Raw genomic sequence first — 27276 nt, 5'->3', positions numbered from 1 at the left:
TTATCTCCATTCTGCAGCTTGCCTTTTGATAGACCTCATGGAGTCTTTTACAGAACAAAAGTTTTTAACTTTTCTTTTTATCGAATGTTTACTGTTTTCTTGTTTTCAATTTCATTGATTTTTGCTCTTATGTTTATAAGTCCTTCCATCTGCTTGCTGAGGATTTATTTTGTTCTTTTTCTAAGTTCTTGAGATGGAAGGTTAGATCATTGGTTGAAAACTTTCCCTCTTTTATAATTAAAACATTTAATGCTATAAATTTTCCTCTCACCGCTGCCTTAGTTGTATCACAAAGATATTGATCTGTTGTATTTTCATTTTCATTCAATTTACTATTCTTTTAAGTTTTTCATGACACTCTATTTGATCCATGAATGATTTAGAAATGTGTCATTTCATTTTCAAGTATTTGGAATGCTTTTTCTGTATTCATTTTTAATTTGAATCCATGCAGTCAGAGCAAAATATTCTTTCCCTACTTTCAACTTATTGAAGTTTGTTTTATTGCTCAGGAAATGGCCTACTTTGACATGGGTTTATCAGATTCTTGAAAAGAATTATGTATTCTGCCTTGTTAGGTTGAGTGTTAGATAAATGTCTGTTAGAGATTACTAGTTGATGATGTTGTTGTTTTCCTTTATTACTGTTTATGTCTAGTTATTCTACCAATAGTTAACACCTTTTATTATAATTGTGGATTTTTTTTGTCTTTTTTCATTTTTATAAGTTTTGCTTCATATAACTTTTTTTTTGTTACACTTGTATTTAAGATTGCCATGTTTTCTTGGTAAATAAACTTTGTATCATTATATATCTTTATCTCTGTCTCTGGTAATTTTTCTTTTTACTTTTAAGTCCATTTTATCCTTATATAGCCACCCCTGCTCTCCTTTTATTGTTTTCATAATATATCTTTTTCTATGCTTTTACTTATGTTATAATTAATATTAATTTATTTCTTGTAGCATATTTAGATCGTGTTATTTAATCTACTCTGCCAATCTCTGATTCTTAAATGTTGTATTTAGACTGTTTACATTTAATGTAATTACTGATATGTTACGACTTAACTCTGCCACTTAATTTTTTGATATTAGTTTGTTCTCTATGTTTTATATTTCTGTTTTCTTTTTGCTGCCTTCCTGGAGATGACTTGAACATTTTTAAGTTGCCTTTTGATTTCTCCATAGTGTTTTGAATGAATATCTATATAGCTTTAGTAGTGATGCTCTAGGTATTGCATTATGTGTACATAGCAACACAGTCTGCTTGTGTTTACCTTTTATCAGTTTGAGTGAAGTGTAAAACCTTACCTCTCTTCATTAACACCAGATTCCTTACTCAGCCTCTGTTGACACTGAAGGGGAGAGAGGCTACTTCTTACTACCTGCTGGATATGACAGTTACATCTCCTCATTGAACTTCTAGTGATACTATATTGGCTGGAAGGGACAGTAGTAGCTCATTACTTTTCCTCACTGTACAACATAACACTACTGGGCATTGGTAAAAGTCCTGACTCTACATTAGGTTTCTTTTAATAGCATCTTGAATGGGGTGGCTAAGGAAGTCTTATTATTAGTACTGTGTAGAGGCAGAAGTCCTCATCATAGTTGGAGTGTCTTGTTATAGCCCACTACATATATAAGTTCAGATTTGCCTCTCAGAATTTGCTGGTGGTATTTTTCTGTGGTATTGGCTGGAGGAGAACACTGATTAGTTAAAAGTTTTCTGTTTTGTTAGGCTGACTGTTTCCTGGTCCTTTAGCAAAGGAGAACAGTGTTTTGTGGTATAATTTTTTTCTGTTATCTGTTGACATTTCTTGGTTCGTGGCTTCTTAAGTTCCATATTTGGGATAAATAAGACAAAAAAGAAAACCCAAGGAACTTAGCACCACTACTTTAGTCTTGAGTCTTCTAGTCAGTCTGCCTTATTCTTAGCACCTTTCAGTCTTTTTGTAGTTGTTTATATATACTTTACAGAGTTTTTGTTATGCTTAATGGGACAAGTAGGGAAATAGTTCTACTTCATCTTCTCAGAAGCAGATTTATAACCTAGTTTTCACAGTTGATATTATTGTGTGCATATGAAATCCCAATAAGTCTATAAACTATTAGAATTTTAAATATAGCTTAGCAAATTTCTTGACAGTAGATGAATATATTAAAATAATTGCATTTATGCATACCAGCAAGAGCTATAAAATGAAAAAATTTTAAAAGAAACAATTTCAGCTTTATAAAAAATCAAATATTAAAGAATAAGTCTAACAAAAAGATGAAAAAAACTATTAAATACTGACACTGATAAGAAGAGATATGAAGTTTAAAGATAAGAGGACTAAGCCTAGTGTTATGTTAAGTCACAATTTCAAAGATTTTGGCCATTTCATTTAAGGTGTTGAATTTGTTATTTCATTATATACTTTTATTATCTTTTTAATATCTACATGATAGGTGGCAACAGTTTCTTTTTTACTTCTAATTCTAATGATTTGTATTATCTTTCTCTCTCTATTTTTTTTTTATTGATTAGTCTAGGTAGGGAATTGTCAGTTGTTTTTTTTTAAATAGCTCTTTATTTTGTTAACTTTTTTCTTTTTCTACTTTGCTAGCTTTTACTTTTTAGTATTTTTTTACTTCTACATACCTAGAGTTAAATTTTCTTTTATTTTTCTAGCTATGTAAAGTAGAACTTTAAGTCATTGATTATTGAATTAAATTCTTCTTTTATAATAATATGTAAAGTAAAGATTAGCAAACTATGACCTGTGGACAAAATTTCATCTGAGACCTCTTTTAGTAAAGCTAAAATGTTCTCCCTAAAAACTGTTTTAGATCCATCCCCTGAATTCTGATGTTATATCATTAAACTAAAAATATTTTCTTCTTTATGATTTGACCCATATTATGTAGAAGTGAGTTATTAAATTTGCAAATATGGGTTTTTCATTTTGGTTAGAGAAGATGCTGAGACTTGTTTATGGCTCAATATATGGTATATCTTGGTGAATATGCCATGTGCACTTGAAAAGACTGTGTATTCTGCAGCAGATAAGTGCATTGTTCTATAAATATCAATTAAATTGAGGTGGTTGATAGTGTTGTTCAAATCCTCTATGTATTTACTGATGTTTTAGACTAGTTCTGTTAATTATCGATGGATGTTAAAAATTGCTGATGATTATAGAATTGTCTATTTCTCCATTAAAACCTGTCAAATTTTCCTTCATGTATTTTGAAGGTTTATAATTCAGAACATGTATATTTAAAATGATATGACACTGTAGGTTCTATAATATTCATCTGAATATTCCTTTAAAATATGTTGTTATTTTTATTTTAATGCTCAAGGACCCATTAGATTCAAACTAGAACTCTGGTTTAACTTCTGTGAATGGGTAGGACAAATCTTGTTTCAATTCTTTAAATATCTGTTCCATTGTTTTGAGTGTGTCTTGCACATGCCTTATTCGGGGGTCAGCCTGGGTATTTTATGGTGTTTATACATAGATTATGAAAACTCATTCTCTGGATTTCTCCTTTCTGGGATTCTCTTTTTCTCTAGTAGCTATATTTGCCTTGATTCTTTTGTGTGGCAAGCATGAAAATAGGTCTCTCAAATCTTCACCTGTGGAAATATGATGACATCATATTTCTCCCCTCCGAAGTCTATCATCACATTTATACCAAAGCAATACTCCTCATAGGCTTCTCTCAGCCAAAGAATAAGATACTGGAGAGATACCGAGATACTCCCATTTTCAGGAGAGGTGGAATTCCTTTGATAGGTAACTGTGCTTTGAGGACCCCTATTAGCCTTGATACATTTTTAAAGAACTGTACATTCTAAGGCTTTTCACCCAAACTTCCTTTTTCTCTCTCTTTCCTTCACATGGTAGAATATGATGATTCTAACATTCTTTCCTGGACCCTTTCTCATTTGTCCTCACTTGCATTTCCCCTAATAAATCTGTTGCATGTTGAATCCTTCCTTGGAGTCTAATTCTCAGAGGACCCAAACTAACATGCTTTCCCTGGTTTCTCTAATCAGAAAAATTGTAGAGTTTCTCTTAGGGTTTCTAAACTGATCACCCACATCAAACACTCTGCAGTAAGCCCTGAGACAAAACCATAATAACATTGAAACACGCACCTTTATGGTAGTATTTTCTCCACGCTGTGATTCACTTTTCAAAACATGAATGTTATCGCTTACTCTAATAAATCCTTAGTGTTTTTGAATTTAGGGCAGTCCACATAGCTCTAAATCAGTAAAAGTGTGCATGTGTGTGGGGGGGGGGGTGAGGGATGTTAGGTAACATGTCATAATGGAAACAGAAATTTACTCATGGTTTCTCAGTGTTCAACCTTTTACTTCTTAAACATTGAGATTCCTCTCCAAGATGATTCCATGTCTTCTCATTGTTCTTTTTTGATATCTTCAAATTTTGTCTTGCATTCCAATAAAAATAAAGATGACTTTAACTACATTGTTCTTTTTTGATATCTTCAAATTTTGTCTTGCAATCCAATAAAAATAAAGATGACTTTAACTACAAGAAACAAAACATATGTGTTAGTTGACTAAAGTGATAAGAAATCACTATATCACGTATGATCATTCAAATGCCCATAGCAGATAATTTGACTCAAGATGGCTTAAACATTATTATCTGATACATTCAGAGGTGGTAATTTAAATAGTTTAAGGATTCAAGAGCTGTCTGTCTTTCTGTTTCCCTAATCTTGTTTGTTAGTTGGAATTATTTCCATTAACAATCACAAAATGGCTGTATCTGTCCGGAAAATCACAAGTACAAACAGTGAAGAAGAGCATATGCATCATTCTCTAATATCTAATCTTTTACATCTACTGCTGGGATGGAATAAAAGTGATGGGTCAGTTGCAATTTGCTAGCATTTTGTAAGCATTTCTGTTTTTCCCTGGCTCGGTCAAATTCTCATACCATTCAGGACATTGTTATTATCATATCCTTTGCAATAACTTTTTTTTCTCAGTCTTCCTACTTCCTACTCTTCTTACCTGGAGATAATCACATTCTAGTTATTAGAGTATTTCCTTTCAGGTTCCTCACATATGAACCAGAATCTTTAGTAATTTTAGTGTTCTATCTTAGATGGAGTATAGTGCTGAAAAGGTCTATTTCAGATAATCTATTCAATTTCTCTTTATCAGAGGGGGTCAAGTTTAGAATAATTAAGTTCCAGTTATTTTAATCTCCTCTTAATTGTATTAACCTTAAAATAAAAATATTTATATTTGTCATATAAGGTAGTTGAAAAAGTTCAATGAGTTAATACATGTAACATGCTTAAAATAGTGCATGGCTGAATAAACAACTGTTAGCTAGTATACCTCACTGGACTTTCATAATCCAATTACTGACAAAGAATTAAAATCACTATAATTATAAAGAACAATTAGGATTCATCTTCTGAGTTAAAGGGTGATATCTACTGCCCCCTGAAATACCATGACCATAGCGAATGCCTGAGTAGTCTGTAATTCCTATTAAAAAGGATGAAGGGAGGACTTGCTTACTGGGTAGAAAATCTTAATAACCTGCAACCATTATTGAAAACAATTTGCTAAAAAGAAATCTTTGCTACTGATCTTTATATTCAAGTTCTGGAACTTTACGTCCCAAGCTTACATTTATCTTAGTCTCCTAACAGGAAATTTTAAAACCACATCAGATAACTTGAAAATTTTTTTAAAAAAATGCTATTGTCCAAAACCCACAGAGGTTTTCTATGATGTAGAGTTTAAAGAAGTAGGTGGGGAGTGGTAAGATCAGATAAAAAGTAAACAAAATAGAGCTAGTTCACATCAGTAGTAAAAGCTTGAAATAGAGAAGGTTAACACATTGTGTGTTACAAGTGTTAAAGCTTTAGGTTAAAAATCACAAATGAATGCAATTTAATGATTGGCTGCCGCCAAGTAGAGAAATTGTTGTATATCACTGAATTATACTTATTCGTTTACTCATTTAACGACTATTTAATACTCTGTACCAAACACTGAAATAGGTACTAGACCTACAGAACTGGACAAAACAATCCTGATATTGATTTTCTTTCTCCTTTCAATTCTGTCATTTTTGCTTTATGCATTTTGGTTTATATTTTTAGAAGCATTTACATTTTAAATTGTTGTATCTTTTTGATAGCTTAAACTTTCATTATTGTAAAATGTCCTCTTTGGTCTCTAATAATTTTTTTAGTCTATTTTATCTAATATTAGTGTTTTATTTCACCTCTCTTTTAGTTACTATTTGCATTGCATATCTTTTATTCATTTTCTAATTTTTTAATCTAAACTATGTCTCTTGTACATGTACTTAGTCGCATATACTTAAGAGTGTCTCTTGTAAATAGCATTTAGTTGGATCATATCTTTTGTCCATCTGTGCCTTTCGATTAGTTTGTTTAATCCATTTATATTTAATGGAATAAACTGGTTTGTTAGTGTTTAGGTTTTCCATTTTGCTATTTGTTTTATATATGTCTATGTCTCATCATGCCCCTATTCGTCTATTACTGCCTTCTTTTGTGTTAAATATATACATTCTAGTGTACTATTTAATTATCTTGTTTCATTTTACTATATATTTTTTTCAGTTATTTTCTTAAGTGTTCCCCTGGGGAGTATAATTAACATCAACTTATAACAATTCAGTTCAGATTAATACAAACTTACTTTCAATAGTATCCATAACTTTACTCTTATAGCTTTATTCCCTCCCCTCCTTTGGACTGTTGTTATACATATTACATTTGTATACATTAAACATTTGTTATACATTAAACATCATATAAAAGTTAATAAATTATGCATGTACAGAAATTTGTAATTATTTCTTTTTGTCATTATGTTTTTTAAATAAGATAGGAGGAAAATAGAGTTATAAATAAAAGATAAATTTACACTTTTATATTTAACCCATAGTTACCTTTAATAATTCTCTTTATTTTATCATGTGAATTCAAGCTACTGTGTAGTAACCTTTTATTTTAGCCTAAGTGCACTCTAGCAGTCTGTTAGGACAGGGCTGCTATCAACTAATTGTCTTACTTTTTATTTATCTTGGAATGCCTTACTTTCTTTTATTTTAAGAAAATAGTTTTTATGATTATAAAATTCTTCTTTGACAGTCTTTTCAGCATTTCAGATTTTAAATATGTCATTCCACTGCCTCTTAGCCTATATACTTTCTAGTGAGAAATCAGCTGCTGATTTTATTGAGGATCACATATATTGAGGCACTTTTCTTTTGCTGCATATGAGAGTCTCTTTTAGTTATCGTTTTTTGACAGTTAATTATAGTGTATCTAGTAGAAGATATCTTTGAATTTATTCTCCTTGAGTTCATTGACCTTGATGGATGTATAGATTAATGTTTCCATCAAATTTTGAAATCTTTGGTCATTACTGTTTCAAATATTCTTTCTACTCCATTTGCTCTCTCCTCTTCTCTGGGACCCCTATTATGCACAGGTTGATATGCGTGTTAGTGTCCCACAACTTTCTGAGGCTCTGTTTATTTTTCCTCATTTTCTTTTGTCCCAGAACTTGATATAATTTATCTTAAAGTTTACTGAGTCTATCTTCAGCCAATTCAAAGCTGACATTGAGCCTTTTTAGTAATTTTTAAAATTTAACTTATTTTAATTTTCAGCTCTAGAATTTCTGGTTTTTTTTTTTTCATGATTTCTATGTCTTTGTTGATATTTTCTACTTAGTAAGACATTATTCTCGTACATTCTTTTATTTCTTTAAACATGGCTGCTTTAGTCTTTTGAAATGTTAAAATAGTTGATTGAAAATCTTTACCTTCATTTCTGCTTTTACAGAGTGTTAAGATCTGTCAGAAAGAAGATTTGGGGGCCTTCTCGGGCTTTTCTTGGGCATATACACAGCCCTACACATTCATAGTATTCCATATTCCTAGCAATATGTTAGATCTCTTCAAAGCCCCTCTATGAACAATCAGTCATTTTTTTGCCCCAACTTTTGTTCACTACAGGCAGCTATAATGATCAGCAATTGGCACTGATTGTGTTTTTAAAATGCCCCTGAGAAAAAGTTTGTTTTCATTGAGCAAGCTCTGTTTGACTGTTTTGGTTCAAGAGAAGAAATGCCCCACAGGTGGGAATTTCTAGGGAAATGCCAGATAGTTCAAATAATGACTACTCTGAGATTCATCTTTTGAGGACCTCCAAATTTTTTCTGCCTCCTTCAGTTCCTGTTATTTTACTGTCTTCCACAGCATTGTAGTTGCAAGACTATTGATTTTCAAGGTTACTGTAAAATTGAGAAGAAAGGAATCTCATTCAATTTTGAATGAGATTCAGTTATTTTGTTCAACAAATTTTTGCAGATTTTGCAAGTCTCTGCTTAATTTTCAGCATTCTGTAAAGTTAGTTTTGACATTTTTGTTCTTGTTGATTTTATAAAAGAATAGCTACTTGTAGGTCATAATACCACCATTCCTACTGCTGTCTGGCCAGACAACTAAACATGAAATTACAATGAAGTGTGTTTATCATTTTAATAAAAAAAATAAGGGGAGCTATAAAAATATATTAGGGAATTTACCCTAGTATAAGAATGCCCTTGTGTAAAAAGTAACATTTATTATGAGAAAGAAAGACGAACAGAAATTTTCCAGATGAATAAGGCAAGAGAAGAGCTTTTTAGCTAGGGACAAATAATACAAGTCTCAAGGATGAGAGTAGGGAATGGCCAATTTAAGGAACTGAAATTCCATAAGCTAAAATCAAGTGAGAGTAAAGACCAAAACGATAGACAAAGACAGGTTACAAAGTACCAAATAAATGTTGTTAAATAGTTTAGAATTATTCTAGTACAGTGAGAAGTTTCTAAAGCATTCTACATTCTGAATAACTTGGATCAGACATTCATTTTTAGAAGTATCACTCAGACTGAGCGGTACAAGACCGACTGGATTGAACTGTTACCATAGACAATCAATTATATTCAAGACTAGTGTGGCAGAAGAAGAGACAAAGGAAAGTTGTTGAATTAAATACATGATTAGTAAATATAGCCTATAATTGATTGGATAAGGAAATTTAAGGAGATGAGATTCAGAGGGGTGGGGAGAGTCAGAGATGGTCTTCATGTCTTGGTTCAGAGAACTGTGGACAGTATTCTTTAAATAAGATAAGGATTAAAGAGTGGATTTAGGAGAAAATCAAAATAATTAAGTCAGTTTCTGGAATCTATGTGGGGGGTTTATCTAGGTATTTTTAATATAAATTTAAACATATGGTTTAGCCCTAAAAAGGAGTCTGATCAAGATATTGTATGAGTGTGTATTAGACTTTTCTATTTTTGATTTAAAAAGTGATTTTCCATCTGCAATGAATGTAGTGGTGTGTCTCCTCTCTGGCCTGAAGCACTCATCCACTCAGCTGATAGAAGTTGATATCCCAAGGTTTTCAGCTGAATTTCTATAGTGTGACTTTCAGCCAAACAGTACCACCTTCTCAAAGTCACACTCTCTAAGGACAATTGCACCAAATTACTATTTCATGTGAAAAAATAAAAGCCTGGACCTTTTGACTTATATCCTGACAAACTTAAGGACCACCCAGCCTCAGAGTTCGCCATAGTGTTAGCTAAAGCTTTTGTCAAGACTTAATCACAGTTCGAAGTTCCCCTTTGCCCAGATAAGAGTTTCTCTTTCTCACCCACAGAGGTCAATTTTGAGATACCTCCCTAATTAACATTCTGTATGTAAACCTCTATGTCAGAATGTTTTTCCTGAAGAATCTGAACTGCGACACAGTCTGAAGAAATATCAGGGGCAAATCTTACCCCAAATGTAAATTGTCATTGTGATCTTTCTGTTTTTTATTTTTGGATGATACATGTAACCTTTACTTCCTAGGAGCAATACTACAAAAGAAAGAGAAAATGTAGAATTTCTCTGCAGCCTATATCTTGACGATAGCTCCTTCTCCAACTCTTTTTTACATCTGACATTTAAGGAGGATGGTTATAATGAATGTTTTGATTCTCCAGCACACAAGCGAGAATTTGTATTTTGCATAAAATCTATCACATTTGTGGAAACCACAAAATGACTCATACAATAGAAAAGCAAGCATGATTATACTTACTGAAGTCAGAGTATATAGATCCATGTTTTATTATGTTTTATTTTATCAGCCTCCTTATCTGCTCATATATAAGTAACCATCTTAACCATGAAAATGGTATACTCTAGCCGACAACCTCCCAAGACCATATTATGTGAGCAGATGGTTTTTCCAAAGAAATAGAAAGAAAGGTGCTGGGAAGACAAAATTTATTATTATGACTATTGTGGCTGAGGCTATATATTTACATAATTTTTTCTGTTGACCAAATAATTGTCTTGAATAGTAGATGAACTGAATTGAATATGATGCAATGACAAAATCAATGAGGATCTAGTGTCCAGAAATATAACAGACCATATCCAATATTAAATTGATAAATAAAACAGGAAATATCTTTATTTTTCTGGACTTTCAACTGCAAAGCACTAGAGCCCCATGCTTCTCAATGACTATCAGAAAAGTAAGACCCAAGAGAGGTAAAAAGATGACCACTATCATCCCTGTCCTGGATGTCTGTAGTCTAATTTTAGATATAAGCATCAAAGATAAATCATTTTGCCTACAAAATATAATTATAAAAGCATATAAGTATATAATTACACAAGATATTAAAAGGGAGAGATTTAATAAGTCTTTATCAATAATGAGCCTTAACTATATGATAAACCCGTTATAAAGAATATACTTCACAATCTTGCTTTCAATGATGAAACAATGTTCAAGTGGCCAGGTTTTAGAAAACTCACCTTATGCTTTTCATTAAAGTCTCAGAATTCGTTTTCAACCAAATAAGCATGTAACTCCTACACATGTTTCTTTTACACGTTTCTCTTGATCTCACCACAAAAGCTACGTAATTTATAGGAAGTCAGTTTAACTTCTTTACTTAGAAACAAGAAGGTATAAATTTTAATGGTATTTTTAGAAATACTGGAAGTTTACTATTCATTCAAGGTTTAAAAAAAGAATTACTCACTAAGGTCATAGTTTGTAACTCTGATTTAGTATTAGCAAAACCTAATTCAAAATATAGGTAAAACTAGCAAATAACTGAATTAACCTAAATGAAGATAAAATGAGAATGATAATGAGTATAAATATAGAACCTACTGTACTATAAAATCCAATGAAGCAAAAAAAACATTATTTTTCTTAAAATGTTTTTGTCTACATGAGCACCAATTGGGCTGCTATTGTAAAATTCTTTCAGTAACAGCAGAATCACCTTGCATCACAATAATAGTGAAATTAGTGTCTCCTCTCACAGTTATATGGCTTGACTGATATTTTTTGGCTATTCCTCTGCAATTAAATCCACTTTTTTGTCCACACTATACCTGTACCTGAATAGATCTATCTAGCTAGGAAATTACACAAAATCATGTTGAAATGACTCATTGTAAAAGTATATACAACTATAAGTATCTATTTCCCTTCCTCTCCATCCTCATCTCTCAATTTCATTTGCATGGAACTCTCCTTCTAAGTCACTGGACATCCCTTCTGTGTCCTCTGCAGAGTCCTTCTTTCCTCTTTTTCTTCTATCTACTCTATCTACATCAGCTTCTTAGACGATCCCATCCAGCCTCAAGTCATTAATACTATTCTTGTTACCTATGCTTTTTTACTCTGACCTCTATCCTACATTTCATACCTGTCTATCAACTTTTTACCCAAACTCTCTACTGCCATTTTCATGTATACATTTTAAATTTACAATGTTCAAAACTAATCTTCAGAATTTGTCTTTCATATCAGTTAATTCTTCAGCTTTTTAAAAAAAATATCTCAATTAATAGTACTTTTATCCCAGTAACTCAGACCAAAAAAATCCTGAATCATCTCTCTCCTCTTTTTTATTCCTAAACCCTAAATCTAACCCATTTGTGAGCCCGTGGGTTCTTTCCTCATACATATAGAATCTCCAGCTCCACTGCCATCACTATCTCTCAAGCTAACACTAACACTTGCCTGCCTTTTTAACAATGTTTTAATTATGATCTTTCTGTTTTTGCCCTTGCAGGAATTGCAAAGCAACCCCCATTTTTAAGCTTGGACATTGTTTTATTTTTCTTCAAGGCACTCCCTTACCAACTGAATTGTTATATAGTTCTTTCGCTGTGTGTTTACTGATGTTATCTCCCTCTATTTGAATATAAGCAGTGTAAGCATCAGTTTCGTTGTATTCACTGCTATATCTCCAGTGCCTAGAACATAGCCAGGTAGATGTTCAATAATTTTTTTGTTGTTGTTGTTAAATGAATGAATAAACCCATGTGTGCATATAATATTGAGTGACAAAGTAAGTAGATTAAGGGTCATAGTATTAGAAAATGGGATCAGAGAAGACTTCTCTAAGTGATTCAGGAAATATCTTCTAGGCTTTGTATCTATTGCTACGATAGTGCCCAGGAAAGTGTGAGACACGGCAGAAGTGATGTACAGATATCAACTCCAAGAAGTAAGACACAGAAGGCTTACTTTCAGGTATGATGTATCCTCTTTAGTTGTACTCTGCTTTGAAAGGTGTCATGACTCTGTAGCTCTGAAAAAATTTCATTACCAGTGGTTCATTAGATACACGGCTTGAGCTGGTTAAAAAAATCTCCTGGTTCCCTGCCCCGCCCCCCCGCCGGGCAGATAATATTGATGGTATCTTGGTAGGCTGTCTGATCTCAACAATCAAAGATTTTGTACAATTTGTATTGCACTGATTTCTTGGGTCAGTTAACCACCAAATATTTATTGTAATTTAAGTTTCTATCCTCAAGACTTTTCATATATTTGCCATAGAAGAATGATGGAGATTCAAGGAACAGTGGTATGTAGAACACTGTAGCAATCTGAGATTGGACATGTCGGCCTTTACATGGGTTTTAGGCAGATCCACCTGATTAACAATGTTAGTTTTCACATCCAGTCAAATAATTCAAAAATTCAAAATTAAGCTGAGACCTAAATGGTTATTGTTTTTTAGTTTGGGAAAACATTAATATTGTAATTGTTATTGTTGTTATTATTTAGCATCTGATAACTGAAGATACTACAATATTCTTTCTATAGGGGAAAAGAGATCTTGGATCTTCTGCTGTATTCTTCTGGATAAATCTTAGAATCACTTTTTTCTTATATTGTCAAGGTAATTGTTAACCTATTCAGTACTTAATCTTCCCCTCAATGAACTTTTCAGAAGAATTTGAACAAATTAATATTTCACTTTCCTTCATAAACTTTCTTCTTTTGACTGCTAGAGAAACTGTACTAGTAAAACCATTAATTTCATTAATATTGAAATTACCATCTTCACTACCTCTAGCACTTCCACTGGACTCCATCACTATCATTCTTCCCTTGTGAAATACACATAAAGGTTGTTCTTTGTCCCATATTAACTCTCTTGGATTTTTAAAAAATTATTCATATTTGTCACTACAATATACAGCTTCCTCTGTAATCTGATTTGGCAGTGGAGGATTTATACAGAATGTTATTTTTATGAACCTGCATTGAAAGTGCAAACCCACTGGTGAAATTTCTTTTGTTAACATATACACAGGAGTGTTAGATAGCTAGCCAAACATGAGGACAAGAGAACAAAGAAATAAAGGCCCAGCCTAGAGACCACCCAAAGAAACCCCCATTGGTAGTTTGAGAATCCCTTCTGCATCCCCAGAGACAAAAGACAGGAGGGCCATAATCTATAGCTGATTTAATTTGGCCACAGATGCCTGTGCAGAAGGCACTGCCCTAATCTGCCCACAACCTAATGCTCATTATACTGTCATTATAATACCATATTTATGCTTGGAAGTTCATGAATCTAATTATAACAGCAGCCAAGTGCCAATCAAAATAACTTCACTGTCAGTCACCTAGGAATGACTTTGGAACCACTCATCACAGTCTAAATAATTCAGATAGAGCTAGGTTGTTATAGCTCTCTTCGCTAAAACCACGCTCCTCCTTCGAGTGTGCATTGTCTTTCTAAAATATACTTTCAATAAATCTTTTCTGTGATTTTTTACTACATCAATGAGGAAGAACCAAAGAAAAATGCTAATTACAGTTCTGCATTATTATCATGCCCCTGCCTTCGGCTTGACACCAAAGTTCAGATCACCTCCCATGGTAACAGGAGGAATTGCTTATGGAAGGAAATTGACAAAGGATATAGATGATTTATATATAATTAGGCCATTGCTAGAATTATGTCTTCATTTACTGAGTCTTAAATTTTATTTATTTTTAAACAATAACAAAAAAATAGAGATAAAAATTTCAAATTCCGAGATATTGAGTAAATTAGAACTGATCATAATTTTTTTGTTGTTTTTTACTGCTCTTCGATCTCAATTCAAAACAATATAAAACATTCAGTTATTTCCTCATCAGACCCACACTCCGCTTTGCTTTATCACTGATATGAAATAGGAAATCAGAATCATTTAGGATAATGACTTCGCAGAAAAAAAAAAAAACCATTGCGTTTTTAATTGTTGCCATACTTGAAGCGTAACTTTTTAACAGAGGTTTCCACAGATCTTAGTGTCATTTATTTTAATACAAAATGTAACACATAACTCATTAATTCCATTTTTTCTTCTTACGAATTAATTAATTCTAAAGTAATATTAGCATCAGCGTTAAGAGCTATTTGACATAGGGTCTTCGAAACAGATTGATACTGAGAGCATTTCCAATTAAACTTTTGTCAGTTATTATTTACTTAGAATTCTCAAGAGGAAATAGATTCATAAAGCAGTGAAATTTGTTTATTTGTGGCCTATGGATTTTTCATATAATAAAATTGAGGGGAAGGGATTTGCCGTTTAGCCAGCAGATTGAGGCAAAACCAGGATTGCAGCCCTGTCCTCAGCACACCTCACTGCTTCTAGGGACAGGGGCCCCATGAAACAGGCTCAGTCTTAAGGGTGGATGTGGCCCCTGACCAGCAATCACCCTTGGAGGCCACAAGATGGAGAAACCCTTCTGCCCAAGTCCATACCTTAGGATGACAAACACCCTGCCCACATAATTTTGGCCCCAATTTAAGAATGTGGAGTTCTTCCTGGGCCCTGATCTGCTTCCTGTCCTGGGACCTGGGGAAGGGGCTGGTCTAGGCAGGAGCTGCAGGGACATCACCTCTTTCTGCTACTTCGACCCACTCCCCACCTCCCCAGAGGACCTGGGGGGCTGCCCAGCTACCTCCGTCCTCCTGGGGTCTCAGCCCACTGTTGATATTTCTGCAATCCAGAGAAATATGAAATAAAACAATACGTGTTTGTGCCTCCCCCCTCCCAAAAAATAATTTATTACTGATTTCAGGAGAGTTGACTTTAGTACAGTGGAATTTCAAATCAATAGCATAGATGTTCATTATTTACTGTCATAAATGTGAAATTCATATTCAGTTATTTCATGAATTTAGAAACATTCTAAATCTAAATTACTCGAATTCATTTTACTTTAAGAATTTTAAATTTTGCTGGGGAAGGTAATCTTAAAATTAACTTTAAAGAGAATGATTTATCATCCCTGGATAAAAGACTTGATGAATAAAGGCAGATATTACTAGGTAGTGTGGGGCAGTACTGAGCACAATAACCATATCAGTGTAGATTCTTATTAAATATTAAATAAACAACCAGCTTGATTGTTTTGCAAGTTCCAAGAAAATAATCATGTTAATTAGTAGAAGCCACGGACGGAGTCAGTGAGTTAAAATGCCTCTTTGATGATGTTGTGTTCTGAATGACTCTCTAGGAGTAAGTGAAATCAGTGAGCTGATTACTGACACAATGCTGCCTTTCAGCCTTCACTTTCTGTATTCTAGCAAGGCCTCGCAAGAGCAAACCTTCAGTTCTGCTTGTGAACTAGTGCTCTCTAGTGGTTGTGTGAGGCCTTAAAGGAAGAGTCTGCTACTGTGATGGTGAGATGAATAAATCTGTGCAGAGAATGACGTGCAAAGCTCCCCCGTGCTGCTCTCCCTGTAGACATTTCCTTCCCCTAATGGAATACCTTCACCAAATTTTGCCTTCTTACTTAATCTTTAGCCAACACTAGGACAGTCTTGTGGCTAACGTCTTTTGGTTTCCATTGTAGAGTTGCTACAATCACCAGAGATTTAGAATCTAGTTACCAAAATTTTAAATGATTTTATTTCAACATAAAAAGTTAGTAGTTCCAGAATTATATTACTCTTTTTAGTTTTGGCTGAAAATAATATTTTAGAGTGATACAAAAGTTCTAAACTAGATTTGGTAATGGTCATATACATTTATATATTTGCTAAATTCATCCAATTATATATATAATATAAGTGAATTTCATGGGACATAAATTAGACCTCACTGAAACTAAGAGAAACAAACAAACAAACAAACAAACAAATGAACAAATAAATTTCTGCCCTGCCTCATAAATATTGGGTAGTATCTTCAATTACCAAAAAGGTCATTCGAAAATATGGTTTCTTTCCTAAGTTCTTGAATTTTTTTTTTTTTAATATTTAGGATGTCTTTAGAACGCCAGATATTACCAGGATTTTTTTTGACAAATCATATAATTATATTATTAGCATAATTTATAATCAATGTTGTTTTAGGATCTGAAAATAATTTAACTGTCAGGTAATTGGGAGTTATATTAAGTATCAATATATTAGGTAGTGTAATTGAAAATTTACGTATTTAGGCTAAAAAAAGGCAACTATATATGATTTAACTCAACTCTTAAAGGGCTAAAACTTCCATTCCCCTGACCGACTTTATGGGATTATCAGGAGAAATTTTTTAAAAGAACAAATATAATATTAAATTCAATACATGGTGGACAGTTGAGAAGTTATGTGTTATCTAGGTCATGAGAAACAAAACATTTCCTCTGAGGTTTTCACCTAAAATGAAACTGTGAACCCTTGTAGGGACCCTGAGTGGACAGCCTGAAAACAAAATAGTACTTTGAGGACAAATCTCTGATTAGCATCAGAATTATTATTTTCTCATTATATATCATAGTTAAGAAAACAAACGTACATATACATACATACACATTCACTCACACTGAAGATGCAAGAGGAAGAAAGATACATGACATTGAATCTGGAGTTGAAAAAAAGAAGTTCAACTCAAACATCTCAACTTAAACTTAAAGGTAAGGAATTCAGGTTTTTTCCCAAGTATGTGGATTAGTATGAGTATGGATTTAGTATGGGTTAATATCAATGTGAATATTAGCGTGGATGGTAATTTCCAATATTCTATTCTTTTCTGTTCTTGAACTATATCGTTTTTATTTTTTGGTGCTTCCCTCTCCTTGTCTCTATCTCTGTCTTGTCTCTCTATCTTTCTGTTTCTGTCTCTGTCTTTCATTTATTAATGTGAGACTAACAGTTTTTTGCTTTTAAAGTAATATTTGTCTCATATAATTTTTAAATGATTTTCTGGAAATATAAAATATGGCATTTTTAATTCTTATTTTTAATTGGGCTTGTCAAAAACTTTAAAATATGTTTTCCACAAGAGGAAAAATTTGTTTTGGAAAATAGATATATTAACCCGAAAGATCACACAATATAGCGGCTCCTCTGTGTAAACTTTTTTCATATTCAATTTGTAGATGTCATTCGGAAGTCCAAATGTGTTTTGGTACAGAAAAGGAACTCAGGAAGCTACAAATAATAAATTTGTAACTTCTACTTTTAAGTTGTATAAGCTAATAGTCATAATTTACTAATTACACATTAGAAAAACAGATTAAAATGTTTTTTGCAGGGTTTTTTGTGGGTCCTTCGTATGTATTCGTTCCAATGGTCTTGCACATTCAAATTGTTTTAAAATCACTTGAAATAATTCTTTTCTTGCAATTAAGCCGCTAACTTAATCTTCAGTTAAGGTCTATTAATTTATATTCCATTTTATTATTAAGGATTACTTTTTAAAATTTTGGCTTACTTTATAATTATGTATAAGTAAACATTTTGTAATTACAATTATATATAATACATATTACACAATTTGATTATTAATTTATAATAATGTAAAATATTTATATATTTTCAAAGTCAAACCTGTATAGCAAGCTACTTCAAGATATCTCCAACACCCAGAAATCCAGCTTCCATATTCCTTTCACTCTATTCAACTAGTCCCCCTATTGATGGACAGTTATGATGTTTACTTTTTTAAAATTATATTTCCATTAGAAATAGTATTGAAATGCTTTGCACATATGTCTTTTCATATTTTGCTAATATGTCACCAGGACAAATTTCTACAAGAGAGATAGCTAGGTGATAATGTAAATGCCTATATAATTTTGCTAGTTTTTTTCCAAATGTCCCTCCATAAGATTTTACCATTTTGTATATCTATCTTTTTAAGTGTTTTCTTGGCTACCTCCTAATATGTTATGATAATCATTTCTTTGATTTAAAAAAATAAATAAATATTTTTTTTCACATGTTGAATTCTTGGGACTATTGGTTATCATTACTAATGTATCAAAGTATTAAAAAATAATCTAGGAAATGCAGTGTATACATTATTAATTGAATTCTGATAAATCTTATTTCTCTATATTTGTCAGTATTATGATAAGAAAAATGCTATATACTAATTCTCTGGAATACTGTTCTATGTGGCTTATTACGCTTTATCTTGACAGAGTTTCACAACTTCAAATGCACTATCTCTATTTCCACAGGTTTAAAGAGTATTCAGGTTATAAATTTCAGTATTAATAATTTAGTTTATTGACCAAACAATAAGGATAGCCGCAGTTATGAGAAGTATTTTTTTACTGATTATTATAACGCATTCGCAAAAATTATCTTTGATAAGGACATAAACTATTATATAAATCATAGATGTTCATATATTTAATATAAACTAACCATTGTCCACCAATGCAAATCCTCATAATGAAGTTGAAAACATAACAACATGTATACTTGAGACACTGGATGAGAGTATTTACTTTCTGTCTAATGGTATCGGTTTGTTGATTAATAACCATCGCTGAGTGCACACTCTCATCTTCAACCTAACAGTGTCGATATAAGAAAAATAAAACAGTAGTCACTCTATAGGAGTTTACAACCCAATCAGAACTTGAAGCACTATTATTAACATGGGTTAGAATGGCTTTTAGGACTTTTTCAGATTAAAATAACACATACCAGCAGTCATATTTAGTTTCGATTCATATCCTTAGGAAATGATACAGGCAAAATGACTTGTGAATGTTACATTAAAGCAAATGATTAATTAGAAAATATTTATTTATGTGAATATATATGTATATCTGTTAGTGCACATGCCCATATACCTGAGTGTGCATATGTGAGAGCATGTATGTGTGTGGGTGTGTACATGTGAGTGCGTGTTTAGAGAATTATTAAGTGTTTGTATTAAAATTATTTTTTCCATTGGTCAATTATGTCAAATAGTAGCAATTTTTTAATAGTCAACGTAATACATATCATAGCTTCTGACCATCAGCGTATTATCATTATTAAATAAAATAAATGTGTATTTTTCAATTTACTTTGGTCTTATGCTTTTGATTACCTAATATTTGAAAATTTAAAGCTAATATTACATACAGTTCTATTATTACAACTGCTATCACTTCTTAAGAACGTACTTTTCTAAGCTAATTCATATGATTAACCTTTCAGATTGTTCTGTGATGTTGCACTGGTATAAAATCTTTTTGGGAGTATCTGGAATAGTAAATGCTATTCTGGTTTTGACTTTGCTCTCCTTAACTCTGTTGGGTAAGTTAAAAGTTCTTTAATGATAAATATAAAAAAATAATGATAAATATAATGATAAGTTCTTAAATGAAAAATATTCACTTGCTTCTTCTGACTCTTTTTTGTAGTCGTTCACACTTCCTTACATTAACAAAGGTTTACTAGGGAGTGGCTATGTATAGATCGGTGTGGTGCACTTCCTGATAATGTACTTAACATGCAGCCAAATCAGAGAGGTATCTTGTCCCCAGCACATACAGTCTGATAAGAAGGAGAATGTATATGTGTGTGTGTGTTTGAGATTCTATGTATGTTTGGAAACCATATATTTTGATAGGTCAGATACTTGTGAATAGATAGAATTCCGCAATTTTTCTTAAGCATTTTTATACATTTTATCGAGGTTGTATTTAGCTTAGTATCAGTTTTGTCTAACAAATACTTACTGAGCAACTAGTATATTTCAAACACTACTACAAATACCTAGTTAAAAAAAAAAGGAATCTCATATTCTAGCAGAAGAAACAGATTTTAGATAACTAATTTTGGTAGAATGGCCTAAACACAGTATCATCTCTTTTAGCAAAATATCAAGAAAACATGAGCATGTATACTCCCTAAAGTAGGAACTTTGCTTTATTTACTACCATCTCACCAGTTTTTAGGACAATGCCTGGCACAGAATAGACCCTTAACAAATGTATATTCTATAATTAAATTAATTAAGTAATATTTGAAATTATTTTTCATTAGATATGATAATAAACGAGAAACTTTCAAGTTATCCCTTCAGTTATTTCTTGTTTCAATCATCAGAACCAATCTAAAGAATTTGTCTCTGAGATATTGCACAGAGAAGACATTTACTCAGTCTTGTAATCCTGTTTTCAAGTTTCTCAGGGAGTGTTGCTAAAATGTCAAAAAGGTAATAATTCAAATATCATCCAGCATGATGATATTGGAAACCTGAAAATGAACAGTGACACAAGAAGAAATCTAAGTAATAAAGATGGAGACCACTGTATTTCAAGAGCTACCGACCATACAGGTATCTCTCAAAGCTTTGGCCTATATTCGTTTTATTCTTTTAGATCTTCTAAGTTTGAAAATCTTATTGAACATGTATGCTATGAATTAAATCAACAAACAAAGATTCAATATAAATTAACTTTTCACTCTAAACCTCATTCATATATTCTTTAAATTTTTTTTACAATGGGAGGAGAGCTGAAAAACAGAACATAAAAAATATGTTCTTCTCTCTAAAAATTTAAAATCAAATTGAGGCATACAAATATGAAAACTTAATTGTAATAATAAGGCAGTATGTAAATGTTTTATGTTTTACTTATCCTTTCGAAATACAAAATAGATCAAAGTAATTATATCTAAGAAATTATCCATTATGATTTTAAGCTTAGAAGTTCAATCATAAAGAATTTAGGAAAACGATCTCTTCTACTTTTGATTTTTTTTTAGTTTAACTTTTTAACATTGAGTTTAGTTTAACTTTTTAACATTGAGTTTTTGACATTTATTTTATAGTATGATATATGATGAAGGTGTAGATTAATTTATTTTATAATTATTTATGAAGGATTTTTCTCTAATTCTTTAGTTTGTATTTTCATCTTTATCACATATAAAAATATCATTTATATTATGGTTTACTATAATTATCTGTCTGTTATACATGTACAAGTCCCAAACCAATTAAAATACTGTAATTTTACCACATATTTTACATTCTAATTCCTCATAATGTTGGGTATCATAATGCAAACTTTTTAGTTAAGAAAGCTTTGATAAAATGAAATCATAATAACCACCATTAAATATTCATTAGTCTAAATGCTATACATCAAATTACAAAATAGTGATTTCCTGTTACTTTTTTCTTCTTGTTTAATTAAGGTAGAGCTAGCCATTTAAAATTAAACAGTTCAGTGGTATTAGGGCATTAAATGTGCAACTACCATATCACTCTAGTATCAAAACATTTTCATCACTCAAAAAAGAAATTACATACATAATAACTAATTACCCTTCTTGCTCCCCTGTCCCCACCAGTTCCTAGAAGTCACTAATCTGCGCTCTGCTGCTATGGTTTACCTATTCTGAATACTCATATAAAGAAATCATAATATTTGACCTTTTATGTCACTTCTTTTACTTAGCTTAATAACATTTGGAAGTTCAAACATGTTGTATGATGTATCAACACTATTTTTTTATTATTGAATATTTCATTATATGCATAAATAACAGTTTGTTTAAGGTGGCAATACTAACCAAAATGGTTTACAGATTCAAAGGAATTCCTATCAAAATTTTAATGGTCTTTTTTTTTTTTTTTTTTGCTATTCAGAAATGGATGAGGTGATCCTAAAATTCTTATGGAATTACAAAGGATCTTGAATAGCAAAAACAATTTTTTTCAATCATAGTGAACATTCAATATTATTTTATTAGTTTCAGGTATAGCAAAAACAATCTTGAAAAAAGAAAACCAAATTGGGAAGACTGACATTTTCTAATGTCAAAACTTACTATAAATCTACAGTAATCAAAACAGTGTTGTACAGGCCTTAAGATAGCCATATAGATCAATGGAATAGAACTGAGAGTCCAGTGTTAAGCCCATACACTTATAGTTGAATGGTTTTTGATAAGGGTTCCAAACCATTCAATGTGGAAAGAACAGTCTTTTCTACAAATGAGACTCGATCAACTGGATAGTCACATGCAGGGAACGAATTTGGACACCTAGCTCATACAATATAAGAAAATCTATTTGAAATGGATCAAAGACCTTAATATAAGAGCTAAATTTTAAAAATTTTACAAGGAAAATATAAGTAAACCTTTATAACCTTTGATTAGACAATGATTTCAGATATGATATCAAAAGCATAGGTGACAAAAAAATAGATTAAATGAATATCACAGAAAGTAAAGACATTTGTTCATCAAAGGGCATTATCAAAAAATTGAAAAGGCAAAACAGCAAATTATATGTCAAATTATGTATCAAATAGATACCTAGTGTCCAGAATATATAAAGAGCTCTTGTAACTAACTCCAAGAATAACAAAAACCCAAACAACTTAATTAAAAATTGGGCAAAAGACAAAAAAAATTTCTCCAAAGAAACTATACAAGAGTCCAATAAGCACATGAGAAGGTGCTTAACATGATTAGTCATTAAGGAAATGGGAACTCAAAACCACAATGGGAAACTGCTTCACACCCACTAGAGTAGCTATAGTCAAACAAAAATAACAAGTATCAGTAAGGACCTGAAAAATTGTTCATATGTTGCTGGTAGAAATATAAAATGGTGCAGCACTACAGGAAACAATTTGGCAGTTTCTCAAAAACTTAAACCTAAAATTATCATGTGACAAAATCTTAAGTATATACCCAAAAGAATGAAAAACAAATGCCACACAAAAATTCATATATGGATGTTTATAGCAGAAATATTCATAATAGCCAAAGCAGCCCAAACGTCCATCAGTTGATAAATGGATAAGCAAAATGATCTACCTCCATGCAATGGAATATTATATAACTATCAAAAGGAATGAAGTACAGATATGTGCTTCTATTGGATGAATCTTAAAAACTTTATGCTAAATAAAAAAGCCAGACACAAAAAGTTACGTATTATATGATCCCATTTATATAAAATGTCCATAATGGTCAAGTTTATAGAGACAGTAAACAGATTAGTCATTGTCAAGGCTAGATGTGGGGGGAATGGGTAGTGGCTGCTTAATGTTTATGAGGTTTCATTTTTGAGTGATAAAAATATTTTGGAATTAGTCATGTTTGCGCAACACCGTGGATATACTAAAACCCATGATATTTTAAATGATTAAATGGCGAATTTTATGTTACATGAATTTTACCTCAATTAAAAAAAAATTGTAATGGCCACAAGTTTGAATAGTTATATTGACCTGCCCTTAGATTTTTATATATACTTCACTTTTCTCTCATTATTATGACAAAAATCTCAGATAGTTTTAATTTGAGAATACCTCAGTTTAACTTTAAGAAAATCAAGACTTTATGAACTCACAATTATGAAGAGGTTTAAAAAATTAATGTCGATATTTTTAATGTTAAAAGGACAATATTAAAGATTTACAGACACAAAACAGGGATAAAGATTCTAAAACATTATATGAATGAATTCTAAGCAAAAAGTTTAGATATTTCATTTAATCTTTCAAATAGCATTAATATAATATATATCTTCATAGCTTCATGTTATTATAGTAATTATATTAGATGATGGAATGAAAAATCCCTTATGCACAAGTTTTACTTTATCTTACTAAATTAATTTTCTTAAGTTCTAAGACTATTATTTATGTTTTAAACACTTTGTGAGTCTGAACACTTTGTGATGAGTAATTTTATTATAGCTCCACTTTTATTCATATAGCACATAAGTAGTCTGTTAAGTTTTAGAGATACATATGTAATTTAATTTTTCTTTGTTTTCCCCTTTTCTCTATAGGATGGTGCCCATCAGAATGGCTCAAATATCAAGAAAAGTGTTATTGGTTCTCTAACGAGCTAAAAAGTTGGAGTGACAGTTATGGGTATTGTTTAGGGAGAAAATCTCATCTACTAATTGTTCAGGACCAACTGGAAATGGTAAGTGGTTCAGTATCATGTTATGGCATTAGCCTCTACAAAGCTTTCTTTGAACTTCTTCCCACTCTTCTATTAAATTATCATTTACCTTGATTATTGTTTGGGAGCCCTCCTAAATTTTGAGCTCAAGCCGGTGCCTCACCTGACTCATGCTAGTCCTGGTCTGAATACTTGTATCCAATTTGCAAGTGGTGTATGTGTATGTGTATGCAATATGTTATATAATGTGTGAGGAAATTGGATATGAATTAATTAGTATAAGAATCCTCATGCAGTGCTAGTTGTCTAATAAAATTCTAAAATCTTACTTAATATGTTTGAATTATTAAAAGTTATGTTCACTTAGTTACTCATTACCCACATTTTTAGGTTTTTGTACAGAAGAATCTAAAACAATCAAACTATGCGTGGATTGGGCTTAACTTTACCTCCCAGAAGAAGACATGGACTTGGGTGGATGGTTCTCCATTAGATTCAAAGATGTGAGTCTTTACTAAAAAGCAATCTGACTTACTATCTATTGTGAAACTTATCTTCATAAGTCCACCAAAAGCCACTCTGAATTAGTTCTCGGCAGTGGAGAATTTGAAAGGATGAAAAATAAGTTAATGTTTATTAGAATAATGATGGATATTTTAGTATGGCTTTCAAAGCAAATGAACTTGAAAACAATAATGGTTGCACATTGATTGTTTAAAAACTATTCATAATTTATATGGAAAGGTGGGCCAAACCATTGTAGTCTTCTGTTTTCAAAGCTTTCATTGTTTACTTCAGCCATTTTTAGTAATTGAAAAAAAACTGTGTATACTTTTTTTGTATTATATGATTATCAAAGGATTATCATTAAAAGATAAATGAGAAATAAAATACAAGACAGAACAAAATAATCCAAAATTCTCTCCACAATTACAGGAAATGATTGAGGAGTTAATATTTTTCATCAATGTTTTCGTGTGCTTATATTAATTTTATAATAAAATATTTAATTATAAATACAAATAGTAAAACCAGTAAATTCAAATCTTATCCCTATGTTGGTAGGCAGAAGAAAGGTTTCAAAGATGTCTATATCTTAATCCCCAAACCCTGTAACTCTGTTACCTTGTATGGCAAAAAAAGATTCCAAGGTTGTTATTAAATTAATAATCTTGAGACTGTATACTCATGCTGGATTATCCAGGTGGGCTCAATGTAATCCTGAGTTTTTACAGGAGAAGAAAGTAGGGGCAGAGTCAGAGAAGATGTACAGACAAACACAGAGATCCAAGTCATATAACCATGGCTAAGGAGTACAGACAGCCTCTAGAAGCTGCAAAAGGCAATTAACAGATTTTCTCATCATGTCTGCAAAAGACAGGCCTGCAGACATTTGATTTTACTCTCATGCAACCAGTAGAATTATAAAATAATCAATTTGTGTTGTTTTAAGCCACTAAATTGGTGGCAATTCATTACAGCAGATTACACTATGGTAATCAATTAATGATACTGTTGTGTTATTTTTCCTTCCCCCATATGTTATCATTAAATATTACTTATTTTCCACCTCACTGCAAATTAATCAATCTAAGGAAGTCAACTGAAGTCATTGTTTGCAATGGAGGATAAAATTACGGGTGTGTATCATCTGAGGATAGAGTTCTATCACTGCACATTACCTGATAGAATACTTAGGAAGGTGCCAATTTAGGTTTTTCGTCATGCCAAATCCACTCGACACTACCTGTAAGATTGAGTTTTAACTTTAGACCATGCCTAGGGATTTTTGTTCAAAATCTGTTTAATACAGAATTCCAACATCAACTTGGACACAATGTATTTCCAAATGTGAAAATCCAGTACTTATTTGCCCCTTTATATTAATTGAAAAGTTTCGATGACCATGTGCATCTTGTTCATGACTCTTTCTTAAACTTCTTCCTCAACTTAAATAAATTCCTAATAGAATAAATCACTAACACTATAGTATTTTGTAGATAACTTTGTTATTGTATTTATTATATTGCCTTGTGGATAAATAACACAATAAATATACAATTTATTTAAAGCTTTCATGGGTCAGTTTGTGTACTGAGTCCTTTATGAATATCAATTCATTTGCCCTTATAACAAATATAATTATTACCATTATATGAATTGGTATGAGAAGCCAAGAAATGTTAAGTGAGCTGTCCATGTAATTTAATCTTATTTTTTAATCTAAGAGACCACATGGAGCAATGCAAAGAATACTAGAACAGGAATGTGGGCACACATTTATTCTTAGCTCTGTCATTTGCAAATAGAATTCTACCACTTACAGACAGTAATACTAAGTTACGGAGACACTATAATAATGTTTAGTGAGTAAAGTTATTTGGAAATGCCTTGAAATTTTGAATTACATTTAATTGAGCATGTTAGCTGCAAATACGAATGGATATCTTCAGCAAAAAAATGATTAACAATGTATTTATTCTCCCTTCCGAAGATTCTTCATAAAAGGACCAGCTACAGAAAACAGCTGTGCTGCCATGAAGGAAAACAAACTTTACTCTGAAACCTGCAGCAGTGTTTTCAAATGGATTTGTCAATATTAAAATTTCAAAAGAAAATGACAGTGGAATAATCAATAGTCAAAGTTTTGGGCCTATTAGGTTCTAATATTAATCTTCAGGAGTAAGAATTTAAAATGGTAATCAATCACCAAAA

General features: G+C 31.6%; 2 protein-coding genes across 11 annotated transcripts in view; one reads left to right on the top strand and one right to left on the bottom strand.

Annotated features, from left to right (window-relative positions):
• Positions 1-2581: 2581 nt before the first annotated feature.
• Positions 2582-27276, bottom strand: part of LOC107502067 (C-type lectin domain family 2 member B) — a 50071-nt gene continuing 25376 nt past the window's right edge. The window contains exons 6-7 of one of the 7 annotated variants that reach the window (XR_004955747.1): positions 26244-26308; positions 2582-4555 (exon numbers count right to left, since the gene is read on the bottom strand). Coding sequence is in view for 5 of the 7 variants with exons in the window: in XM_036237075.1 (XP_036092968.1) it covers positions 12684-12699 (16 nt within the window). In the remaining 2 variants the exon portion in view is untranslated. Of the gene's footprint in view, positions 4556-4590; positions 12700-25600; positions 26309-27276 lie in introns of those variants that run through there. The other 6 variants (XR_004955748.1, XM_036237075.1, XM_036237077.1 and 3 more) reach the window with 6 other exon arrangements.
• On the top strand, positions 16777-27192 carry LOC107502066 (killer cell lectin-like receptor subfamily F member 1). Of its 4 annotated transcripts, XM_016128862.2 has the most exons (6): positions 16803-17306; positions 19834-19932; positions 20804-20959; positions 24443-24582; positions 24952-25064; positions 27056-27192. In XM_016128862.2, exons 1-6 carry the CDS (start codon positions 17222-17224, stop codon positions 27162-27164), a joined length of 702 nt encoding a protein of 233 aa, XP_015984348.1. In that variant the 5' UTR covers positions 16803-17221; the 3' UTR covers positions 27165-27192. The 4 variants fall into 4 exon arrangements, with proteins under 4 accessions (XP_015984353.1, XP_015984351.1, XP_015984352.1 ...); XM_016128865.2 differs by lacking the exon at positions 24952-25064 and having other exon boundaries at positions 16795-17306; positions 27056-27175; XM_016128866.2 differs by lacking the exon at positions 20804-20959 and having other exon boundaries at positions 16802-17306.

The sequence above is a fragment of the Rousettus aegyptiacus genome, unplaced genomic scaffold (assembly GCF_014176215.1).
Source record: "Rousettus aegyptiacus isolate mRouAeg1 unplaced genomic scaffold, mRouAeg1.p scaffold_m13_p_2, whole genome shotgun sequence".
NCBI lineage: Eukaryota > Metazoa > Chordata > Mammalia > Chiroptera > Pteropodidae > Rousettus > Rousettus aegyptiacus.
Note: the sequence above shows the minus strand (reverse complement) of the source record. Positions and strands in the feature narration are given on the sequence as shown.

What these genes read in the sequence shown, in the direction of transcription:
- LOC107502066 (XM_016128862.2), top strand. Translation starts at nt 17,222, where the DNA reads ATGCAAGAGGAAGAAAGATACATGACATTGAATCTGGAGTTGAAAAAA. An exon ending in ATCTCAACTTAAACTTAAAG is followed by an intron (nt 17,307 to 19,833) that starts GTAAGGAATTCA and finishes TTAACCTTTCAG; the next exon opens with ATTGTTCTGTGATGTTGCAC. An exon ending in GCTCTCCTTAACTCTGTTGG is followed by an intron (nt 19,933 to 20,803) that starts GTAAGTTAAAAG and finishes CCTGTTTTCAAG; the next exon opens with TTTCTCAGGGAGTGTTGCTA.